The following is a 21,569-nucleotide window of genomic DNA, read 5'->3' as shown; positions in this document are numbered from 1 at the left end:
ACTACATTGTTTTAGATTTGCCCCACATGAAAAAAAAAACCACAAAATGTGGTATTTGTCTTATTTTCTTTGGTGTTTTTAGATTTTAATTGTAAAAAAAATCTAAATATTATAAATAGTGGTGCATTTTTGTGCTTTTGTAAAAAGATTGTGTTGTAATTGTGTTTTTTGTTTTGTTTCATTCATATTCATGTCTTTTTGTTTTGTTGTGTTTTTCATGAAATGTTGCCTTTTCACTGAAACTGATCCCTGTGTCGTGTCCATTTCACAGGAGAAGACAAGTGCCCTCAGCCTGAGCAACGTGGCTGGGGTCTTCTACATTCTGGTCGGAGGACTCGGTTTGGCCATGCTGGTGGCCTTGATCGAGTTCTGTTACAAGTCCCGAGCAGAGGCGAAACGAATGAAGGTGGCAAAGAATGCACAGAATATTAACCCAACTTCCTCGCAGAATTCACAGAATTTTGCAACTTATAAGGAAGGTTACAACGTATATGGGATCGAAAGTGTAAAAATTTAGGGGGTAGGGAACGAGGTTTTCATAAATTCCCCCCAATGCACGCTTTTTTGGCTCCATCCGTACCATCCTTCAATGTTAGTGAATGAAGAGGTTGGCCAAAGGATCGTATGTACTGGTGATTTATGATTTTAATGAGAGAGAGAGATACTCCCCCTTTTTTTAAAAGCGTAAAATTGTGTTTGTTTGTTTACGTGTTCTTGGTCTTTAAAACCATTTTCATGTATGACTGTTGATGGCCATGCTTGTTAATACCTCTGTCATAGTAACATACTTCAACAATAATGCTTGCAATGACCATAAGATCATTTGCATCTTGCATTGTGTTACCAATGGTCGACATGTTCAGTTCTCATCTACATTTTCATGTTTTATACATTTTAAAATCTTTTAAGCCTGTTGATGTGATATCACCAATCTAACATGCTGCTTTCTTGTTTGTGTATGGATCCTTGTATGTGCGCGTGAATGTGGCCATGATTGTTTGTGTCTGGTTGTACATGTGACTTGTGTGTTTCTATAGATGACCTTTGGGGATGCCATGAGGAATAAAGCAAGACTTTCCGTCACAGGGAGTACTGGGGAGAATGGTCGGGTGATGACTCCAGAGTTTCCTAAAGCTGTCCATGCTGTCCCTTACGTGAGACCTGACATGGGACTAAACGTCAGCCTGACAGATCTATCCTGATCCACGAGAAACTCCTGAGTGCCTTACAATGGTTTCAATAGAGAGATTCCTTTCTCTGCCCTTCTCTTCTTCTGTTCTGACTGATTTTTTTAATGTCTGGTGAAAAGTTAAAAATAGGAGATGTGGGCCTTCACTTTCTTTGTCACAAAGACTTGTATTGTTGCTCCCTTGACTCCATTCTCCACCACATGAAAACACCTCCCTTTATGAGAGTAGTTCCATCTTGGATTATCAAAGGTGGCTCGTGTTTTTGAACTGCTGATTTCCTATCTGCGTGGCCTGGACTGAGACCTGGAGAAAGGGCTTGACTGACAGCTGAGGTATCTTCTGAGAGTCAGAGATTCAGTCATCTCAGCTGTGTTTTTATTGGGTGAAAAGCATGAGTGTGTATGAATGTGTGTTGGTGTGTGTATGTGAATGGAAGATGTCACAAACACATTGTTTCTGTTGCCACCATTGCCAAACAGGAATTTCAAGCACACTTGATATCATCTGCATTAAGATGTGAAATTTTCATTTTTTTCTAAGAAAATTTGCAAATAACAAAACTATGAAAAAAATGCATTTTTATGTATTTTCACAAAATAGCTTTTAAATAAAATTGCTTACATACTGGTTGGTTATAAACATCTTAATATGTGAGAATAAAGAAAGAGAAAAAAAAATCTAAACAGCTTTTAGTTCCATATTTTTAAGCCAAATACATTAAGGGGTGACATCTTAAAATCATGTAATTAATTCCTATTAAAAATTTTCCTGTATATTTTATTCTTTGGCATTTGGTGTTGATATGAACTATATGTCAATGCTTGGCATTTTCAATTAATCCTCTGTTTTATTATCTTGTTAGATTTGGTGCAGACATTTTACTTTATTCTTTGACTCTTGGTTTGCTTCAGTGCTTTTGCTGTTTGTATATTTTCCAATGAGGATTAGAGTCATTGCTCTATGTTCAAGAGGAAACAAATCTGTTTACATGCTATGAATGGAAAACAATGAATAGTATGATATGGTATTATTGCATTACCTTTTGAACCGTCATAAAAGTGAGGCATCCACATGGCTTAGGTGATGGTTCAAAAGGCCAAAAAGGTACGAGTGCCAAATTCCAGTGCCAGTAGATATAAATATATTCTTATTATAATAAATCACTGTCATCTCAGTGAATGTAAATGATTCTGATACATTCTATAACTTTTGTATCTAGGTGTACAGTTGGTGGCAATGACAATGCTAATAACAATAGCCTTTTTGCTTTGTTTTCCAGTCTCCATGTATTTTGCATTGATCTGACAACGTAGTAGCATCACTTGCATGTTGTTGCTGCAAATACAAAATGGGTTTATTTAATTACTGCCAAAACTGGGTTATCATTTTAATGTTGATACTGTGAGGTTAACAGTTTGAAAATTGGATTTTCAATATAAAGTATATATACATAGATATACACAATATATATATAAACATAAAACATACATTTTATATAAATGCGATAACATGGAAAAATATATCCCCTTTTGAGAATAGCTTTGCTAAATTAAATTAACTTTTTCCTGAATAAAATATTTAGTTTTAGTTGAGCTATCTCACTGTGAGCTGCGATTTTACAAATGAGTGTATTTTTGTCCGTCCCCGTCAAAATTATTCTTATGTTGACTGCAACCAGCAGTCATAACTTGTATTATTATAATATTAATAATAATTATTATTATTTATATTATTATTATTATTATTATTATTATTATTATTATTATTATTATTATCACAGTTGTTTAATGAAATTAACAATAGAAACATGACATAGTTGCTAATCAATTTTCATTGCATATCCAGGCTCTTCACTGATATTTTGTATTTGGAATGTGTGCTAACTTTCTTTATTTTTTGGGACTATTTCTAAATAAAAGTTACTGATTTCTTGTTATCTCTACTGTGTTTCGTTCCTTCAGAGGTATTTACACAACCCTTAAGGATCTGTGGTGTCACAACCCATTTCAAACATCTGCAAAATTGCTTCTTGTGTCAAATATTCAAGTTTGAAAACCAAAGTGACATTCTATTCAAACATATATCAAAATATATTTACTTCTTTATTTTATTTTATTTTCTACATTTTGATGCATTTATTCCAATCAGTTTTCTAATTAAAATGGTTTGGGTTCTAAAGGCTCAAGGAGCTATTGGACTAGCTTCAGTTTGGTGTGCTAACAGCCGGTGTCGGTACAGGATCTGCTCGGGTGCAGGATAGGCTCGGGGTCCTTTGACTGCCGATGACATCAAAGTAGTTGATTGGCTGAACATGAAGCTTACGGAAGTGATGTTATCACGTTATGAATTTGATTGGTCAGAACAAATTTGTGATCGTAGTCTTAGCGGTTGTAGTCCTGTAGTCCAAAAATCAACTCTTTTTTTGGAGAAAATATGTTTGAATTTCCAAAGGAAATGTAAAATATAAGCAAATGATGAACAGTGACCTCAAAAGCTCTTGATGTTGATGAGATGGGGCAATATAAAATATAAGAACTTTATTGAAAGACACCAAGCAATATTTTGAGTCAAAGAATGTATTTAGATAACAACTAAGGAAATATACAGACAAATTCCACATTAATACAAACAGATGTGGCTTCACATATAAGAACTGTTCTGTTTTTTGTCTGTCCGATGTTGGTTTTATGCAGTTTCACATTCTTTACAAAACAAAGATAATATGGTGTTTGATTAACAAATTACAATTGTAAAGAAAACATTTAGATGTTAACAAACAAGAATTTATTAACAAATTTGCTGATTTCTTTCCAAAACGTATGTGTGAAAGCCGAGTAGATTTGCAGTAATGTGACGTCATCGGCAGTCGAAGGACCCCGAGCAGATCCTGCACCCGAGCAGATCCTGTACCGACACCGGCCCAAGTAGCGCTAAGATTGCTGTCAACTGCAGTATACTAATGCTGCCACTATCTAGGGTATGGACCATCTATGAAGGTTAGGCTTAGGATTAAGGTAGACGTTTTTAAAGAACAATTTTCATGAATTCTTTTGCTATTTATTTAGGGTTACCGTTTTTATTTATTTATTATTTATTTATTTATTTATTTATTTATTTATTTTTTTTGAGTGAAGTTGTTTCAAGGCTGTCAGTCCACTTTGATCTTGGTCCTATTGCTGTTAGTTTAACAATCTGGTCAGATCGAATCTGGTTCTCTGTTCAAAGAGGCATCTATAACAGATTTTTTTTTTGAGAAACTGTAATCCCTCAGCAATGCAAAAAAGTAGTATTTTCTATGCAATAAGTCTTATATTCCTTCTAAATTTTAGATTTTATAAAAATTTCTGGTAAGTTAAACCCCCAAAATGTGATGCTGCTTTTGTTAAACCAAGCTTCAATACATTATTGCTTCATCTGAAAAGAAACAACTTGAATTAAATTGCATTGCAAGCCAAACAAGCAATGTCATGATTCCACCAATCAGCCGCACCACATTTATGAAATCAAAAGTGACTACAGACCATTAGTTCAGCCAATCATTGCACAGTAGAGTGTGTAACTAAAATGTATCTGCAGCTGTCTGAGCAATCAGCCTGTGTGACACAAGTACGGTCTTCCTCCTTTCATCCAGTGTTGCATTGGTTATTGTCAGTGGCTGTTGTGATACTGTTATTTCTGGACTAAAGCTGATGATGACAGAAGGTAAACAGGGGATGGCCTGGATCTGCCTCCTCATATAGGAGATGTCAGTAGCACACCAAGGACAATGTTTCATGTTCAATTTTATTAACTAATATCATCCCTGGCCTCTTTAAAAGGCATTCATAATTCAGAAATGACACTGAGCAAAGAGGCTGCAGGTCTAAAGCTTGCATTAACTCACTGATATAAACATGGCAACAATTGTGAAAAAACTGACAGGATAAAATTTCCCAAATGAAGTTTAATATGATTTGTTTAAATGGAGGTATTTTGGGATAAGGAAAATGAGCACCAAAGAGACATCTAGTGTGTGGAGGTTGTAGTTGCAACAACAAAACAAGATTTCCGGCCGTCGGGATACCAGGTTTGCTGCCAATATGCAAAACAATTTTTTGGGTCTATCTGTTGTAGGCTTCACCTAAACTCACTCTTATATGGCCATGACTATTCAGAGAAGAGTAACGACATCTTCTGGGCTCAGAAACAGCTGCTTGACTTGCAGAGTCCGCCATTTTCCACAGTGCCGCCAGCCTTGTTGTGCAAAACGGACTGTTAGGCAACCCTCAGTGGTGCCATCTATTGGATGGTAGATGTAAACATAAACCCAGTGTCCTGTTTGTCAAAATAAATATTTGATTATTTTTTATTTAAAATATAGCTTTAGAAGGAAAGACCATACCTTCATTCTGCGCACCTTTAAACGCTCTGTGGAGGAAGTATCACTACAAATTTTTGCTTTTTAATAAAGAGATCCATATTCAACCTTTAAACAATGTAAGGTATTTAAATTCACTGAGAAACAATTTTTTACGTGTTATTTTTTTAAATAGATCAGTCACTCTAGGCTAAGGTTTCAGGCTAAACATAGAAATGGTCTTCTACCCCATCTCCTGTATTAGCCACCAAAAATAGATGGGAGTAACACTCAGAGTAGAAAATTCAGTCAATTGCTCGTCCCATTGTCAAATTAGCAGTCATGGACTCATCCGTCTTGACTTGTCACTGGGAAGGCTGTTATTTCAGCAAACAGCAGAGATCGTCTCAGCTAGTAGAAGCTAACTGTTAAGCCTGAGTCATGCTTCTCCGTCAGCTTCAAAAGGGAGAGACACGCACGGACAGAGGGAAATGTTTTGCCCTCATACTTCTCCGTCTCCTGGGGAGTGTTGCCAAGCAGTTCCCTGCCAGGACAACAGAGGGTGTAGCGCTGTTCTGTGGTATCCTGTCATGTATCCGGTCCAAGATAGTGTGTTTATATTGTGTTTTTTTGTATATGAGACATTTTAACACAGACAAATTTGTCTCTCATTCTCCTCCACCTTTTCATGTGCTCGCCACCTCTAAACCCAGGTTTCCTGTCATTTCCATCCACAAATAAAATGCTTGCTGCATATCTTTTCACTCCTCCAGTCACAGGGGAATTAAACGTTCATGTTTTTAGCGTATTTTCGTGAGGTATTCTTCAAGCTTCTCCGCGTTTCCGTGTCTAGATATCCACGGCTGTCTTTATCTTTTTGAGGGTGCAATGGTGGCGTTGTAGATGACAGTGGTACCCTGACCAATAACAAGCTTGTGTTCTCCGTCTCGACGGATGGATGTTTAGAAAAGAGAGCTTGACTCCGTCCATCCTTGCGGGGGGTCTCCAGCAGGCCCACAAGGACGTATAATGGCGTCGCATGTCTCCGCACTGACGCAGACACAGAAGCATGACTCAGTACCAACTCCACAACATGGCAGAACTCCTCGAAGCTTGTGTTATTTGTGGAGATAAAACAATGTTGCCGAGCAAAAAATGCCAGTGATAGAGTTGTGCTGCTGTTAGCCAATCAGAGGTGAGATGTCTGAATATCAGGACAGAAGACTCCAAAACCTGCCATCTGCTACTCCCTTCTACTCTGACTAACTTATACTTCCTGAAACAGGAGTGCCAGAGCTTTTTCCCACATAGATTGACTCAAAAGGCCTTCATTTACATTAGAGACCACTGCAAATGTGCTGACAAAATGTGTTAACTTGGCCTTTAATTAGAGAACATTTCAAATATCCAAAATTGATGGTAAAAATGTAACCTCCAATGTCTGTATGTCTGTCTCGTATGTTATAATTATTGTTGTATAGCATGGAACTCAAGTGCAAGTCTCAGTGCTGTAAAGTCAACGGGCCTTTGATACAATCCAGGGTCAGTACCCGAAAATTGCATATATTAATTTTAAGTTCCAAAAGTATAAAGTTCCAAAACAGGTAGATAACCCACATATGTAACAATAAGGTAGTCACGATGTTCATTGCTGATTTTGGTCACTTCTTCTAGGAGGAAGAATTGTCTTGAAGTAATCACTACCATTGGTGAGCCTGAGTGACTCCCAAAGCAGCACATTTCTGAGGCAGCCAAGGTGGTGGGTGGTGTAATATGCTGTAAAACAGTTATCCTCTGGCTGGGTTGTCATGGCAACAGTGTTAGCTGGCTTCTTATGTTCCAGTACAGTGTGTGATCCCTGTAGCTGAATGTTGGTGCACAGGGGTGGGGTGGTGTGTGTGTGTGTGGGGTGGGGGGGGGGTGTGTGTGGGGGGGGGGGGGTATTTCTACCATGTATTCCACCATTTTAAGTCACCCCAGAGAGTGAAACAAAACAGATATTGTGATTTATCAGCAGAGGGCCTGGGGATTATAGTTCTGACAAACTTAAATCATGATGGGCATACACTAAAGATGTATAGCTTCTACATTGTGGAAAGTATATTTCCACCACGGTAATGAACAACATCAAGCTGTTGTGTTGTTGTTTTCCTTTCGCCTCAAGCTGGTGTGCAAGAAAGTTTGATGTGACATTTATTTTTCAAATGTCAAAGAAGCAAATAAGCAGGCAGAACAGTTGTAATTTCAGTAACATTTTAAAAAATGTCAGCAGAGTTTCTTACCATCTATCCAACCATCCATCCATCCATCCATCCATCCATTCATCCATCCATCCATCCATCCATCCATCCATCCATCCATCCATCCAACCAACCAACCAACCAACCAACATTAAAAACAGGAACATTTAAAAACATGTGAGCAGTCAGAAACAAACTCTTCACCTCTCCTCATCTTTTATTTTGCTGGTAATGTTTTCTTCTACCCTTCAAACATCTTTCTTGCTCACTTTCATGCCAGAGCTGGCTGAGCAATAAACCAAGGAGCAGCGTTACGAACATTTTGCACTTTTTAAGACAATTATTATTACGTGAGGGAAGGATGGAGTGCGAGATCAACAGGCGGATTGATGCTGCATCGGCGTTGTACCAATCTCTCGTGGTGAAAAGAGAGGTTATCCAGAGAGCAAAGCTCTTGATTTACCGGTCGATCTACGAACCCTCACCCATGGTCATGAGCTTTGGGTAATGACATTGTAAGAGGGTATAATATGTTGCTTTTAAGCTTATTAAACTACCTTTACTTGTGACCAATAAGATGTTCTCTATAAATATAGGATATCAACCTGATTGATCTTTGAATGTTTAATCAGAAGGATTATTTTCTTTTTCAGTGATCAAACTCACTTCGTATTAATTCAGACAGAGTCAAGTTTATCAGAAGTAAGAAATGTATTTTCTAAACAAATTAAAAACAAGACAAGTTATACATAAGATGAATGTGATGGATGAATATAAGTGGATGGAATGTGATGTATGATGATGGAATGGTGTGTGATGTTTATCAGAACCTTGGATCAAGAGGAAACTGAGTTCTGAGTGGGATTGAATTTGGTCTGCATTAAACTATAAGTGATGGTTTATAAAACGGCATCAGATGCAACCTTGCTGCATTCTACGTACCCCTGTGTAGTGGTTCAGTAGTTGCATCTTACTTAGGAAACCATCAAAGGTGAGATTCCATAGAAAAAGGAAATCAATTTGATGTATCTTTGAATACCACCTTAAACAGAAGATCGGAACTTTTTATTGCAGGGATTAGGTAACACTTCATATTAACCCAGAGTCAAAAGAGAGAGAGAGAGAGAGAGAGAGAGAGAGAGAGAGAGAGAGAGAGAGAGAGAGAGAGAGAGAGAGAGAGAGAAGATTTAAAGTTTAAGAAGATTTTTTTCTAAACTATTTAAAACAAGGCTAACTAACTAAACACTATGTGATGAATGGATCTAGGTGTGAATGAGGCAAGATGGATGTGTAATGTGGGATGTGTTATCAGAACTCTCGTTTTCGGAGAAGCATTTGTTCTGTGTGGGAGCGAATGTTTTTGCTCTAAACTACAGTCGGAATTTCAAAAACCACATTCAGACGCTATCTTACCGCGCGACATACCCTTGACGGAGACCTCCATTGTAGATCCAGAATGCCAGGTCCTCGGACCCCCATTTGGTACCGAAACAGCGTACGGTACGACAGACTAGTCTTGGGATTGCCTCCAGGTAAGCGGCAGTTGTTTGACAGCGCCAGCGGGACCCTGAAGGGTCAGTGAGTTCAGCTTTTACTCTGAAGGAGCGTTGCGTCAGGTGTAGCTTGCAACAGGTTTTATTATCCGGCTGGTCAAGGTTCTTTGTGGATAAAAGTTACGAGTGGCCGGCTCGAAACTCTAGAACGTTTGAAATGAGTTAAGGGTGACATAGGAATTAGTTTTATAATTCAGATGTTTTGATTTATGGTCGAATCAGAATGTAACAACAAAAATGAACACCACACAGATCACACCACGTGTCAGAAAGGAAAGGTCTGATTGGAGAGACAAAGGAATGTGTCATGTGATTTTAACATTACGTGTGATCAGTCTAGTGTGTAGTTTAAAGTTATATTACTTATTAAAATATTATCATATGATTATAATATCAAGTAATTAATATTCTCATTTCACAGACTGATTTCACATTGAGTTTTACATGATTATTTGGACTAAAAAAGTTATTTGATTATTATTTAATAGAGTTATTGGTCTTCTTTCTTCTTGAGCTGTAGGGGGAGGCAAATAGTTAATTAAAACAGTTTAGATGCAGAGGCATTAAAGGCCTTGAGCAATATCTCACGGAGATAAGTTCTTCATGAGGAGAGAGGGGAAAGCAGTCCCTTCATGACGCTACACCTGAGGAGACTCTCTTTCGGATCCAAGATGTCGGGGGGGCGGGTGACCCCAAGGTACAGAGGTTTGTAGAAAAAACTGCAGTATGACCAGGTCGGTCCAGAGTCATCTCCCGGATCACAATAGGTAGTTGTTTGCGTCTATGGAAGGATGGACTCTGAAGGACTCTTGGCTGTGTCAGCTTTGTTCTGAAGGAGCAAGTTTTTGTGTCGCTGCTGCGTGCAACAGGTTTGACAGCTTGTCAAGAGATGCGGTGGTTAGAGAGTTGGCCAGTCCGGAGTTAGGCTCAAAATTAACTGAGTCAGCAAGTGATTCTGTTTTAACATTTGCCATATTATGATTACATGGCCAATCAGAATGTGACATGAAACAAGGTGTTAACAAACAAACCTCAGAACTACACCTTTCCAAGATACAGGAGATCTGATTTGTGGATCAGAAAGCAATATGTCATGAGAGTACTTTAACCATATGTATGAGTGTGTGCTTGTCAAGTCACGTACGCTGACTAAATATTTGGGTCATATATTTCATTTCATCCTTATTACTGTAAATCCTCTAATATTAGCCTGTATTCAATTAACTGCCGGGTATCATATTTTGGCTGGTGTCGGAGTCGGCGGAGGTGAATAATGGCCGTTTTTTTATTGTGGCCAGGTGGAATGTGGTAACAAGCAAGTACGGGGGGCGGTTGTGTCATCCGTCTCACTTTTGATTTGCCAGTGATAGACTGCGAGGGTAACTTTAACCGTGCAGAGACGAAGAGGAGGCAAAAATTTGATATCAAGTTCAAAGAGAACGTGCTGATTATGCTGCAGAACACTCTGGGGAGCAGTAGGGGTTGTATGAACTAGTCACTAGTCGACTTCACCGCTCTATAGTGACTTTTTATGCCTGTCATTGACTAGTCGCTGCCACGTGATAATGACCGGCAAGATGCAGTCCTCAGAAAAGACAGCAGCCTGCTGTCACCAGGTGATAAGCTCCTGCACGTCAGGAGGCAACGCGCTGTGCCAGAGCGTCGGTACTGGCACCCGCCATAAAACGGACATTTAACCAAATTGTTACGTTTACCCTCTTGCAATTTAACCTTCCCCTCACCCCCATCCTAACCGTAACCAGCTTGCGCATGCAAAGCTCTGATTGTGGACGCGCTCCAGACATCTGCGTCCTGAGCACGGTCACAGTAACATTATCAAATCAGGTGCTGCCACCTCAAAAACTAATTTTACATGCGATCTTTCATGTCAGCTCATTTCCTTTTATGTTTTCTGACTTTTATTCTTTTATTTGTGCCTGATGCTTTTCGCTGCTGTGGATCGGGGCGCATCACCTGTTTTGTCCTCAGTGACGCACCTAACTGATGTGGCTGGTGAGCACTCCACTGTTTTTGCGGTCGGTAGATCTTTTAGAACGGCAGTTCAAAGGTAATGTCACGTTGTGCGAATGGTTAGGGCCCAAAATGCTGATCACCCAGATGACAAGAGGCAGGAGTTGGTATAAAGTAAAAATCCTTTTATTTAGCAGGAGGAACAAAAATAAATCCAAAGGCAGCGAGCCAAAACATCCAAAAGTCCTGGAGCACAGGACACTAAAAGCTCACTTAGAGCACAAAGTCAGGGGATGAGACAAAAACTCACACAGAGCACCAAAACAACGCTGACAAACAACAACAATGGACCAACAAGACATGGCTTAAATACACAGGGAGGAGTAATTAGGGAAATTGGCAGCAGGTGTGTGGAGTGAGGGCTGGAGGGAAGACAGGTGAATATAATAATCTACCTGGGAAAACAGAAACAGAGGAGGGCAAATACGTAAACACAAAACTAACAACAATATCTAAAGACAGAGGGAAGGGCTCACACAAACTAGCTGGAGGAGGAACATAACACACACACACACACACACACACACACACATACACTGAGTTGGGGAGGTCACGCACACACACACTTACACTGAGTTGGGGAGGACACACACACACACACACACACACACACACACAGACACACACACACATACACACACACACACACACACACACACACACACACACACACACACACACACACACACACACACACACACACACACACACAAATACACTCACACACACATACACTGAGCTGGGGACAAAGAGGCTGGAGCTGACCTGGGAGGAATGATTAAAAAGGGTAACAACATAAGACACTTAACTGAGACGCAGACAAAAGACACATGAGGGCGCTATGAGACACAGAAGGGAATCTAGAGAGGGATGGAGAAACATCAGGAGACACATGAAGGAAGACACAGTCCCAGACACAGACCATGACACACACACACACCACCACTAAGGGGCGGATACCAGACGCCCACGACGAGAACAAGACAAACCACAACAAAAGACAAAAACAAAACAGGACACAAAAAACACAGGGAGGGAGAGGAGGGACCAAACAAAAACAACCCACAAGGGTGGGCGAGGAGGGAACAGGAGACTCAGAGGGACCGGCGACAGGGGACCAGGAGGCGGGACCAGGGAAGTCTTGGGGGCCGGCAACGGGGAACCAGGAGGCGGGACCAGGGAAGTCTAGGGGGCCGGCGACGGGGAACCCAGAGGTGGGAACAGGAAACTCTGGGGATCGGGGGCTTTGGAGGAGAAGGATGAGGAAGGGACTTCAAGGACAAGGAAGGGTCTCTGGAGACAGGGACTGAGACTGGAACACTTGGGACTCGAACTCAGGGGACTCTTGAGACTGGAACACAGGGGACTGGAACACAGGGGACTCCTGAGACTGGAACACTTGAGACTGGGACTGGGACTGGAAAACTTGAGACTGGGACTGTGACTGGAATGCTTGAGACTGGAACACTTGAGACTGGGATGCTTGAGACTGAGATGCTTGAGACTGGGACGCTTGAGACTGGAACACTTGAGAGTGGAACTCTTGAGACTGGAACTCTTGAGACTGGAAGACTTGAGACTGGAACACTTGAGGCTGGAACACTTGAGGCTGGAACACTTGAAACTGGAACACTTGATACTGGGACTGTGACTGGAACGATTGAGACTGGGACACTTGAAGCTGGAACACTTGAGGCTGGAACTCTTGAGACTGGAACACTTGAGGCTGGAACGCTTGAGACTGGAACACTTGAGACTGGAACCCTTGTTGGGACTCTGGAGACTGGAACTCTTGTGGCTGGGACATCGAGGCTTGAGACTGGGACGTTGAGACTTGAGACGGGGATGTTGACGCTTGAGGCGGGTAGACGTCAACCTCAGAGCTGGGGCTGGAGACGTCGACCTCAGAGCTGGGGCTGGAGACGTCGACTTCAGAGCTGGGGCTGGAGACATCTACTTCAGAGCTGGGGCTGGAGACGTCTACTTCAGAGCTGGAGCTGGAGACGTCTACTTCAGAGCTGGAGCTGGAGACGTCTACTTCTGACGACTTCGAGACAGGAGGCGTCGACTTCGAGACAGGAGGCGTCGACTTCGAGACAGGTGGCGTCGACTTCTGGCCTGGGGCGTTGACTTCTGGCCTGGGGGCGTCGACTTCTGGCCTGGGGGCGTCGACTTCTGACCCAGAGGCGTCGAACCTTGGACTGGAGGCATCGACCCTTGGACTGAAGGCATCGACCCTTGGACTGGAGGCGTCGACTTCTGGACTGGAGGCGTCGACTTCTGGCCTGGGGGCGTCGACTTTTGGCCTGGGGGCATTGACTTCTGGCCTGGGGGCATCGACTTCTGACCCGGAGGCATCAACGTCTGACCCGGAGGCGTCGACCCTTGGACTGGAGGCGTCGACCCTTGGACAGAAGACGTCAGCCCTTGGACTGGGGACGTCAACTTCTGGCCTGGAGGCATCGACTTCTGGCCTGGAGGCGTTGACCCTTGGACAGGAGGCGTCGGACTGGGCGAAGCCTCTCGGACTGGCTGGACCAGAGCCTCGTGGAAGGGCTGGACCGGAGCCTCTTGGACGGGCTGGACCGAACCGTAGAGGATTTACGTTAGTTCTGAGCACAGATTAATCAACCTTATTAATTTAAGCACAGATTAATCAAAACATTTCAATTAACCATATTGTTCATTTCATTATATGATTAGTTAACTCATATGAGTTTAATATGTTCACTTTTATTCAGAGGCAGGAGGAGTCCTGTAGAAGCGATAAGTGAAAGCTTAAGGTCTTGAGACGGGAACAGTTTTGTTGACAATATATTATCCAGTGCAAAGCTGCAGAGGCCTGGACTTCAGCTGATAGAATAGCAGAATCCAGCAGATTAAAGGCCCTAGATGCAGACTCCTGTCTCCATATGACCAGATACTGAAGAGGTCAAACTGTAGATGAAAAACTGACCATTTCTGGATGGTACAACCAAAAGAACGTGATCACGGATACAAGCATCCAAAGTTAGTTTTCTCCACAGGGTGTCTGGGCTCTCTTTTAGGGTGAGAAGCTTTGTCATTTGGGATAGGGCTCGGAGTATACCCGCACCTCCTCCACATCGAGGAGAACCAGTTGAGTTGGGTCAGGCATCTGCTTAGGATGCCTCCTGGGCGCCTCCCTGGTGAGGTTTTATGGGCATGTCCAACTGGAAGAAGACCTAAAGGAAGACCCAGGACACACTGGAGGGACTATAGGCATGTTTCCATTACCAGAACTCCAGGGTAGTGGCTGGGATGGGGAACTTGACCAGGAGATAGGATGTTCCCGTCCTCTCAGCTGTTGTGTCTCCATTCAAATTCAGCCATTTGAGAACTTGCACAGACGTCAGCATATCACGACTGAATTGGCAATGAGAGATGTCACTGATCAGCCCCAAAAAACACCCAAAGTAACATTAATAATTATAAAAGCATTTATTTTATAGAAGTATATCATAACTTAACACATTCAGAGGGAAAGAACAGCTCTGAGTTTTGTGAGACAAACCCTGTTAATAAAGTCTGTGGGGGAATTTTCCCTGTTTTTTCCAACCACTGTGGGGGAAATCCGTCAAGTTTTCCGGTGTCAGGAGTTAAACTTTAAATGCGATCAGTGCTTTTGTTTTTCTTTTTTGCTTCCATTCTGTTTTACCAGCTACTCTTCTAATTTTACTTCTGCCGGTTGCTTTGGACATCTGCTGATGTCATTTCCTACTGAGTTACAACCAATCAGTGTGAGTGTTAGGTATTTTGATGTGTTACTGTTTTAAATGCTTCTCTTTAAGTAATCATATGTTAATGAGAAAGTCACAGAGTTCTTTCTCATTTCATCATAGCTGTGGAATGTGGCCTGATAACATAGACTGTACATACTGGACAAAATGATTCCATAGGCTCCAATAACACGTTTTTTGTCTATAATGGGAGGTGGCCACCACCGCCATTTTGACCGTGTCACAGGTTCCGTCCAGCCCAGACAATTCCATAAAAGGGAAGAGAGGAGGAGCTGAGGGTGGGGCTGTAAGGCTGGGATCGAGTGACGACACCCAGGCGAACTAGCTACGAGCTAACCTGAAGCTAACCCTGGCTAACCCAAAGCTAAAGCGGACGTGGGAGCCAAGCTAACGGATGTAGCCACCTAGCTTCAACCCAACCGGAGCTAACTGGAACACCCATCGACCTGACCCTCACACGGAGTTTAGGTGGAGGTTTTCTGCGCCTGTTCATGAGAAGTACCTGTATTAAAAAGTTTTAAATCGGTAAGTTTATAATTTATTTCCGTAATGAAAACATTTTGCTTTGAGTAAGTTTTCAGTACAGTTTTTTTCGGCGCTATCACTCCTGAGTCGCACCAGCCATTAAATGTATCATGAAGAAGAGAAAATATATTTAAGTTGTATTTGGGGGGACATTTTATTATTTTTCTTACAAAATCTGAGACCAAGCGTTTCACATTGCAAGACAAGCACCGGTAACCATAACAGAATGAACAACAGCGCGCCACGGGTCGGAGTCGGCCCGCAGCAGCGCGGTGTAACCTACATGTTTTGTTATATAAGTCGCTCCAGAGTATAAGTAGCAGGACCGGCCAGACTATGTAAAATAGTGCGAGTTATAGTCTGGAAAATACGGCAGTTATTAGTATTCAAGCTAAATTAGCAGCCTAAATACATTTCATACATTTCCAAAATGTAATACTTGTTTGTATCTTGTACAGCCAACTAGCCTTTATTCTGGACTCAGTACAATTCAAAAGTAAAGAGACATTATACAGATGAAGTAAGCACAAGATAACTTACTGGAAGACACAGAATTATCATGAGAACCAGAACAAGAGAGCCTGATAACAGTCATGTGAAAATAACAGTTAAAAAGTATGTATGTGTAATAGAAATAAAAATATATTAGAATTAGTGTAACTCACTGTGTTCCAAACATTAAATCAGCCATAGCTAATTAGTAAATATGACATGAGGTCTGGGAGTTTTTAAGTTTCATTCTTTTATTAAAAATTTTTCTTAGATCTGTTAAAAGGTCACCATGGCAACCTGTGTCTCCAACATCAGCTACACAATGCAGCAAATGTAAGTTCCAAATACCTTGTCTTGACCACTTCATGTATGGTTTTGTACTTTAAACAATTATGACAAACCTGTTATTTCTCCATAGCCATTTGGATCATTGGAGACAGCTATGTGAGGCGGGGTGCCCAGAGAGCTGCAGAGACCGGAGACAACCTTGGCCTCCCTGACGTCGGTCTTCTGGTTTGGTTGGGGCGGACCATCGACATACATACATATGCAGACACTTTGCGCCCTGTTTTATAAAATGTAGTGTTAAAAATAAATGTTTTTGCTCAATTACTGGAATTTCTTTGGTTAAGACAAAAAAGTGAGGAATAATCATTTACAAGTTATTTGTACAACAGGCCCATTTTAAATCCCAACAGTTTCTTAGCAGACAATAGAAATGTGTTCTTTACTAACTTTACTTGGTTTAAAAATCTTACTAAAATAAACAGAGTGCCGTATTGCAAAACCCAATCATACTTGTTATGTAAACATTAGCTTTGTAGATATTTCTTACAGATCTTTGTGTGCAACAAAAACCAAACTTAAATAATTTGTCATTTATTGAAAAACAAAATACAGGTATACAGAAAGTGTGGGAAAAATGATTATGTGAAAGTATTGCACTATAAATGTAATCCTATTAATCTTTAAAAAGAAAAACTCTAAAAATATCCTGTACAGCTACATGAAAGAATGGTGGTCTGTCAGTCAGAATGTGCTGAACAGATTTGCTCTTTGAAGAGGAGTGTCATGTTTGGAGGAAGGTACTTAACCCAAGACATGCAGAATACAACACTGACCAAAAACTGATGGAAAAAATGATTTATTTATAAGGAGGAACTTAGGTGCACAGATAAGTCTGTGGTTGGAACTGCAACAACAGCTCAGCATCTGGAGGAGGGAGAACACAGGTGAGCATAGGTTCTGGTTTCAAAATCCATTGTAGGCAGGCAGAGGTGTTCAGCAGACTTACTGTGGTGGGTGTATGAGTTGGCTGGAGGAGGGAGAGGTAGAGAGCCGGGGGAAGTGCAGGAGAGGGAGCAGAGGCGGAGAGAAGCGGGGCTTCCTGGTGGAAGGGGCACTGGGTGAGATGAGAGGTGGGTTATGGAGGGTGGTGATATGGTCCGTGTGCTGAATATCCAAATCCTGGTCCGTGTGCTGAATACCAGAATCCTGGAGTAGAGGTCAGTATCCAATGAGGTCAACAGGAATCCTGAAGAATGATAAATCCAATATAAGAGCAAAAACACTACAAAATAACAATCATAGGAACACTAGAGGTAACACGAGTGGCTGGTTACTACCAAAACTGAGGCAATCTTCCAGCGTCGAATTGTGTCCACCATCCACCTTAAATAGGAAAGCACCCCGCTGATTGCTGATCAGGAACAGCTGGGCCACTCCCTCTCCTGGCAAGAGACTCACAGATGGTTAAGAGAAAGAGAGTACTCACCCCGGCTCATGACAAGGAGCCTTAATGTGTACGAGGTTCCCCTTGAGTAATATTGGTTTGGGTTATGTATTGCCACATCAGCATATAAATGCTGAACCAATCTGGAATAAAGACTGCTGATAGAGGATAAACAAGTAAATAAGAGAAAAATTAATACAACTAGCAAACCAACATAAAAAACAGCAACCAGCAGCTGCACCTGTGAAGAAACATTTCTAAGAGTCATCAAGAAAACGTGGGATGAACAACTATAAACATGTAAACCATGAACCACAAACATCATGAACAACAAACATCAACACGCATGTGTTCGTGCGTGTGCTGGGATGTGAAGTGTTAGACTGGATCAGGTGCACTCTGGAACGGCCACAAGCACCAGAAAGCCTTGCTACAGAGAACTCAGCTATGCCACATCCAGAACCGGGCTGACACAGGTCATGGGCCACATGGCACAGGAATCACACAGCATTTCCACCTGAAACAGAATCATTAAAATTAGAATCAAATAAAACAGTTGTTCAGTATGACATCAAAAGGATTTTTGAAGAAGGCAATTGGACTTCTTTGGTTTCATGAATATAGGAGGGTTGATCTTAAGCCTGATTCATGCTTCTCCTGCGTCAGTGCGGAGACACGCAACTCCATTATCCGTCCTTGCGTAGGGCCCCAGCAGGCACGCAAGTACGCACAGAGTCGAGCCCACTTTTTTAAACATCTGTTTAACGAGACGGACAGCGCAAGCTTGTGATTGGTCAGGATGCCGTTGTCGTCTACAGCGCCGCCATTGCGCACTCAAAAACAAAGAGCCGAGGATAACTAGCAACAGACATGGAGAAACTTGAAGAACACCTCGCAAAAAAACTCTAAAACATGAACGTTCTTATTCCCCGTGACTGGAGGAGTGAAACAATGCACAGCAAGCGTTTTATTTGTAGACGGAAATGACAGGAATCATGGGTTTAGAGGTGGTGAGCCCGTGAAGAGGTGTAGGAGAATGAGACTAATTTGTCTGTTAAAAAGTCTGTTATGTACAAAAAACACAATATCATCACACTATTTTGGACCGATACATGACAGGATACCACAGAACAGCTCTCCGCCCTCTGCTGTCCGGTCCGGGAATTGCTTTGTAACACTCCCCAGGAGACGGAGAAGTATGAGAGCTAAACGTCTCCGTCCGTGCGTGCGTGTCTCTCCCTGTTGGAGCTGACAGAGAAGCATGAATCAGGCTTTATTGTAGCTGTCAATTGTTGCTTGATAAGCAGAAACTGTCACCTTCAAAACACCTCCTCTGCACAGGTGTTTCTTTGTAATTAGGAACAGGAATAAAGTCATAGAGGTCAGCAGGTAAAAGCTCAACTTAAATTAATTTCACCATTAGAACAAAGGATGTTGTGTAGGCGTGAGATCACCAAAGATGATAGGGTCTTTTAAATCTTACTTTCAGATAAGCTGATGACGTTCAAAACTTACCTTGTCATTCCTATTTACCTGTTCTTCCCTTCTTGGAACAGGTTTTTTGACCTTAAAGGATGAGAAGATTGTAGGTACGGCTGTGTCCTTCAGGCAAACTCTCCCCTAAAATAAAAAAACATAATTACTTAATTTAAAAAAAAAAGAGATTCACATATACACACATCAGACAAGGTCAGCTTCTGAAGAACACACTGGTACACCAGAGAACTGTGTGTGTGTTTATGTGCTTGCATGTGTGTGTGTGTGTGTGTGTGTGTGTGTGTGTGTGTGTGTGTGTGTGTGTGTGTGTGTGTGTGTGTGTGTGTGTGTGTGTGTAAAAGGCATGTGTAGTGTTTGTTATTTATAAAGCATATGTTGTTGGATTTTATCCAGAATCGAGACTTTGAAAATATATAGTTTAATTACAGTTTGAGTTATTTGACATCTGTATAATGTTTATTATTTAGTTTTTTTCCCCCTAAATGCCTAACGTTTTAGTTTAACATGAATATTTGTCATTCATCCAAATACATAAAGTTACACATTAAAGACTGTCCAAAAATTAATTTGTTTCTCTGAGTAATTAACCATAGAATTAGATGGAAATTAATAACATGATTGTTTCCCATCTAAACAGCCCTAGTCACAGACAATTCAAGGGTGGGGAAGATTTTCTTCTAGTTACACAGCAATGTAACGTCGGTATGTTATACAGCTAATGCTTCAATTTTTTAAATCTCAACCAAAATATGAAGTAGTGTGTTTGTACCCTGGAGTCCGTGGTGAAGTGATGACTCTCAAAGTGTTCACTGCACAAGCGGGAGAATGAATTGGGAGTCCAGCCCTCTCTTCTTTGGTTGCTCACCCAAAGGTCCAGCCTCTCTGGATCACCTAGAGGAAAAATTCATACAAAGAATTAATTAAGTATATGGCTTTAAAATACTTACCGGAAATTACTGACTCGAGCATACAGCAATATAAGCCTCACCCCCCAAAAAAAGAGCGAGTTTATCTGATGGCATACAGACTTCTAACATCAAGCACTATCTACCAACTCACCGAGCTGCAGTATATCTGTGGTCAGGTCCGGCTTGGGTCGAAAATATGACACGTCTTTCAGGATGGACTTCATCTTTGGTAGCTGGCGAAGCTGGAAAAAGCAGGATCTAACCACCTGGCTAATGTGGGAGTCCATCTGCATCTCTGGGTCCAAAACCACCCCCAGGTTAGTGATGGTTGGCTTCACTAAGCTGCAAAAACAGGGTTGCAGGACAGGACTAACTGCAGTGGGAGAGAGAGGAACAAATATTCCAGTTATAAATATTAAATATTTGAACAAATAAATATTTGTTAAAAGGAAGAAACTGATGAAGACTTTAAGATTAGAGGAATGTTGTAGAACGGGTCTGGAACCAACGATGACCCTTTGGATCAAATTTGGATTAAAAAATAGCTCACGATTTTATTTATGGATGGAATAAAAATACAGGTTTTAAACATCTTCTCAGTATCTTCATGTTGCACGACTTTCCACAGCAGAAGGACACAAAAACTGCCAGAATTATGATTAGATAGATTTACGTTTTAATCTCAGAATCCCAACTTTTCCCAGAATCCTCACATTATTCTATGAATTCAGAGAAAATATACATTTTTCAGAGGTCTCGCTCCCCTGCTGTGGATATTTCTCAAAATTCAACCATTTTTTCTTTTCAAAAGCTTTAGTAAGAGTTTGGACTCTAAACAAGTTTTACTTTGCAGACTGCTTGTCTACACCTTCATCAGATCTGCTCATAATAAAACATTTGGGTTATATTTAATGTCTAGAGAAGATGCTCTTCCTGGGCATTAAGTTATCAAAAACAGATAAAAGTTTTTTTTACCATAATTTTACTGCTATCAGCTGATAAAAATAATAAAAACATGATGAAACTTGCTGGTGTTCCTTCAGCAGGCCTGGTGGCAGCTACAACGACCCAGTGGCTGTGCTTGGTCAATGTTATCGAGCTCAGTCCGGCTCGGCCGTGAATGAGCCGGCATCCTGCTCTGCTTAAGAAGAAGTGTTATTTTCCGCTTCAGAAGAAGCGTCCGTGTTTTTACGCTTTCTCAGAGACATGTCACGTCGCTAAGTTGTTAGCGCCGCACGCTAACACGTCAATAGTGCAGCATAGCCTGCTGGAGATTTTAAGGGTTCAGATGAAAACACCTTTACCCT

At 41.3% G+C, this 21,569-nt stretch overlaps 2 protein-coding genes and 1 long non-coding RNA gene across 8 annotated transcripts in view; 1 reads left to right on the top strand and 2 right to left on the bottom strand.

Moving 5' to 3' along the window:
• The window catches only part of gria2b (glutamate receptor, ionotropic, AMPA 2b), a 66,037-nt gene extending 62,911 nt beyond the window's left edge, over positions 1–3,126 (top strand). For 2 of the 6 annotated variants that reach the window (XM_015950855.3, XM_015950850.3), the window contains exons 15-16: positions 272–406; positions 1,038–3,126. In XM_015950855.3, coding sequence (XP_015806341.1) covers positions 272–406; positions 1,038–1,202 — 300 coding nt within the window. In that variant the 3' untranslated portion in view covers positions 1,203–3,126. Of the gene's footprint in view, positions 1–271; positions 521–1,037 lie in introns of those variants that run through there. The other 4 variants (XM_015950869.3, XM_015950862.3, XR_001572254.3 and 1 more) reach the window with 3 other exon arrangements.
• Positions 3,127–17,253: 14,127 nt separating this feature from the next.
• LOC139069650 (uncharacterized) lies at positions 17,254–18,233 on the bottom strand. The gene is made up of 3 exons (XR_011520340.1): positions 17,751–18,233; positions 17,420–17,659; positions 17,254–17,337 (listed from the first exon to the last, which is right to left on the bottom strand). It is a non-coding gene; the product is annotated as an uncharacterized lncRNA (long non-coding RNA).
• A 2-nt stretch (positions 18,234–18,235) lies between these two features.
• On the bottom strand, positions 18,236–21,221 carry LOC129161648 (THAP domain-containing protein 5-like). Its single transcript, XM_054738287.2, has 4 exons — positions 20,414–21,221; positions 20,124–20,245; positions 19,373–19,477; positions 18,236–18,374 (listed from the first exon to the last, which is right to left on the bottom strand). The coding sequence occupies exons 1-4, from the start codon at positions 20,553–20,555 to the stop codon at positions 18,303–18,305; spliced, it is 441 nt and encodes a 146-aa protein (XP_054594262.1). The 5' UTR covers positions 20,556–21,221; the 3' UTR covers positions 18,236–18,302.
• Between the last annotated feature and the right edge of the window lie 348 nt (positions 21,222–21,569).

The sequence above is a fragment of the Nothobranchius furzeri genome, chromosome 1, assembly GCF_043380555.1.
Source record: "Nothobranchius furzeri strain GRZ-AD chromosome 1, NfurGRZ-RIMD1, whole genome shotgun sequence".
NCBI lineage: Eukaryota > Metazoa > Chordata > Actinopteri > Cyprinodontiformes > Nothobranchiidae > Nothobranchius > Nothobranchius furzeri.
Note: the sequence above shows the minus strand (reverse complement) of the source record. Positions and strands in the feature narration are given on the sequence as shown.

Coding starts and splice junctions, on each gene's coding strand:
- LOC129161648 (XM_054738287.2), bottom strand. CDS start 20,555: ATGCAGATGGACTCCCACATTAGCCAGGTGGTTAGATCCTGCTTTTTC. Junction 20,246..20,413: donor CACAGATATACTGCAGCTCG/GTGAGTTGGTAG, acceptor TTTTTCCTCTAG/GTGATCCAGAGAGGCTGGAC. Junction 19,478..20,123: donor ACTTCACCACGGACTCCAGG/GTACAAACACAC, acceptor TTTTTATTTTAG/GGGAGAGTTTGCCTGAAGGA.